The 3,497-nt window shown below is 40.0% G+C and overlaps 1 protein-coding gene across 1 annotated transcript; it reads right to left on the bottom strand.

Annotated features, from left to right (window-relative positions):
- Nucleotides 1–400: 400 nt before the first annotated feature.
- LOC134210654 (uncharacterized) lies at nt 401–2,998 on the bottom strand. Its single transcript, XM_062686831.1, has 2 exons — nt 1,371–2,998; nt 401–1,299 (listed from the first exon to the last, which is right to left on the bottom strand). Exons 1-2 carry the CDS (start codon nt 2,837–2,839, stop codon nt 1,101–1,103), a joined length of 1,668 nt encoding a protein of 555 aa, XP_062542815.1. The 5' UTR covers nt 2,840–2,998; the 3' UTR covers nt 401–1,100.
- Between the last annotated feature and the right edge of the window lie 499 nt (nt 2,999–3,497).

A 3,497-nucleotide genomic window follows, 5' to 3' on the forward strand; every position in this document is an offset into this window, starting at 1 on the left:
CTCATCAACAGAAGAATCAAGTTTTTTGATAAGGGTATCTTACAGCCATCTGAACTATGGTCTTTATCTGAATGTAAGGTGGTGCGGTTCATGCGTCACATCTTTCCATGCTGGGATAATACCTAAAATCATGTGTTGAAAGTCACTTCTCATAGTACCCATCCCGTTGAACACTTGTTTCCAAAATACAAATAAGCACACGATATGCAACTAAATTGGATCAAATTAAACAATTCTCCGAAACGATGCCACTATGACCCATAATAATAAAATTTTGTCATAGATTCACTGCAAATGGAACATTGAGTACTGTATGAACCCACATTCATCTCACGGTGTCGATCCGCATAAGAGTTAAACCGTTGAAATACTAAACTTCTTTTTATTTACATTACTATGGTTTGACTTTTATTTCCCTTGATTTGAATGCACATTCAATCGATTGTGAAGACCACAGCCTTGCTTAAACTAATTTACATATTTCTAAATATTTACTTGTCCTTAAAGACAACACTACCAAACTTCTATCAATTCTCACTTAATTGTAGGTATTGGATCTGGTTCGAGGCTGAGACTAGCTAATGCACATTTTATTGTTTTGTGAATATCTGTGATCAGGCAGTGATCGTGGTATTTACATGAGGTAGCACATTTCTGAAACAATATACCACTGTACTATTTATGTCAAAACTTTTAATATTTATAGATAGCATCTCGTTCAATTTTTTATTGGGGAGTATGTTTTTACGACCAATGATTCAACTAGGTATGTTGGTAAAACACTGCTTCGCTTCTTTAAAAGATTGTTTTTAAAACGTGTCTAAGTTGCAAGTTTGAAAAATCAATGTTTTACAATGATATGAATGCCTAATTAGTTCTTAAAATATCCTTCTTCTATTCTCATTTTTAATGACTTTGTGTATGTTACTTTTGGTAGTTATCACAATTGGGGCAAACAATTAAAAAGAAGCTTGCATTTTTGTGAAAAATGTCTTTCTACAATGACTCAAGCTTAATGAGAAGAATTGAAATTCTTCACTTTTAAAACGAATATGGAATTTATGACTTAAAATCGGCATGTGGTGAAGCGTTCGTGTTCATCAATCACAATCCTTGGAGGAGTAACTGCAACAGTCGTCACTTTGACGACAAACTACTCGATGCGATTCATCGGGTGGAAAAACATACGCTCCAAATGCAACATCCATTACTTTGACTTGGCGTAGCTCAAAGTTTTTCAATCCCGGCAGGATCAGCAGCGGAAACGAGTTCCCGGTTACATTCAACCCGTACATTTTAGAGACTAAAATACACGAAAAGATGTTTGTTGTTAAACTACAATCGTGCTTCCTGATTGAATCTATGACCGTAGTACCTTCAAATTTCGGCTGCTGAATATTTGAGCAAAGACCGGGAAAGACAGCTCTAGGTTCGGATTGAATCCACACAAGGTCATCGCAGAAATATTGTTGCAGTTTTTGAACATTCCAGTCAGCATCTGATCACACTGTAGTGGAGCATTGTACGCAATCAACACAAACTCGGTGATGTTCCGAAAATATGGAATCATCCGGTTCAACTCTGGGCGACCGGAGCTAACGCGTATGCTCAGTTCTCGCATATTGGGGAATGGCTGGAAGAAGTGCTCTGGTATGTCCGATTCGTGAAGGTCGAGCTGAAGTTTCTCCAGTGGCGATTTACTGGTTAGAATGAAATCGGATGCCTCATCCCTGGACTGACGAAGAGTGCGTAGCATGGGAGCGGCCAGGGTTAACGATTGATCACTCTGGTTTTTGACATTAAACCATTCGAGATGCTTCAGGTTGGGAAGGTACAGAGTCTTGTCCGATTGGATTTCAGCGGTTTCCAATCGGAAATGTTCCAACTGAGGGAAAGTTCTATCCGCGGATAAAAACCTTCCAGTTAGATCTACATTATCCAATAAGAGTATACGTAGCTGAGGACAATGGCGATTGATCGCACGAAGAATTAAGTCATTGACTCTTCTCATCTGAATCGACTTAAGATTTGGCATATTGGCAAACATTCCATCCCAGTCGAGGCAGTTCTTCCTCCATCTTATGAAAAGTGTTATGTCTTCCAATGCATCCAATCTCTGCTTGAAGAAACGAGTCCACATTCGCGGATGAAGATGAACTTTTAATGTTTTCAAGCTTGAACATTGATCAAGTTCCATAAAACTATTATGCCATGCAATTCTTCGTTCGGAATCGGAATCGCCAAATTTTACCACCGCAGAGTGCAATTTGGGAGCATTTAACACGAAAATTGGTTCCTTGTGGCGTTGATGTCCGTTTGGTGCGATTTCTCTCCAGTATAGCGTCTCTAATTGGTCCATCTTCAATGTAAGTTGACCAGCAATAGATTCTCTATCTTTCTTTTCGGTGGAAACTTGTAGCTTCTGAATACGCGCAAACAATTCTCCATGCGTTTGAATAAAATCGCACAATGTTGGACCGAGGGGTGCATCAATGATCAGTCCTTCCAGCAAACATTTCGCGTCCAGCTCTGCTAGCAACCGATTAATTGAAGTCAACACCTCCGCACTCGAATCCCGACACCATTTAACATAAACCACACGATAGTCCCGCTCGCTAGCTTCAATCACTGCGTCATCCACCAGAACCACTCGCTCCTTCCCTTCGCTCGGGTCCCACTCTCCCCGGCTAAGTTCGATACACAAACTGCGACACAGCGAGCGGGAAAATACGGCCTGATTCCACCGGCGGCAGACCAGCGATAGTGGTTTCCGCTCGGAAAAGTTCAGGCTCCGGAAGATACGCTCGTAGAGCTCCAGCGGCAGACCGTCCCAGGCCATGGTTCTCCTCCGGTTCAATCCAATCACGGAAACAATGACGGACGACGCAGCGACCAGACAAGCTGACGACGATGACTGATTGCGACTGACGGATTTGCACGTGGTCGAAGGTTAATCCACGGTATTGGTTTTTATCGAATGGACGAAACTCTGTATGTATACAACAGGTTTCAGCAGTGACTGTAATCCGAGTTTTAAAAAATAACATAGAAATAATACAAAAACTAAAACTACAAAACATTTGCTAACAGATACTTCAAGGATTTTATGAGCAAATGTTATGTTTCAAAAGATTTTAAAAACAATGTTTTACTCCAATTTGAAAAGAAACTTCCATTTATTATCAAAAAACGAACACTAGTAGTGGTAGGCCGTAGTATTGGTCCTAACACAGATAAATGCGCAGTACAAGAAAATGCAGAAAAGCGTCCAAAATATGGAAGAAAGAAGCTTTCGAAATGTGAATGCAGCTGAATGTTTGTTTGCTTTCTTGTTCCGCTAGATGTCTTTATGCTTTATGCGCTACATAAACATGTATCTAAAGCTTATGTAAATGAGCGAGCATAAATCAAGTAAAGGGAGATTTCCATAACCTATCTAGTTTTAGGTGTGCTTTGAGTTTTAACGAAATCAAAATATTCCAGCAATTTTGGACTTA

The sequence above is a fragment of the Armigeres subalbatus genome, chromosome 1 (assembly GCF_024139115.2).
Source record: "Armigeres subalbatus isolate Guangzhou_Male chromosome 1, GZ_Asu_2, whole genome shotgun sequence".
Taxonomy (NCBI): domain Eukaryota; kingdom Metazoa; phylum Arthropoda; class Insecta; order Diptera; family Culicidae; genus Armigeres; species Armigeres subalbatus.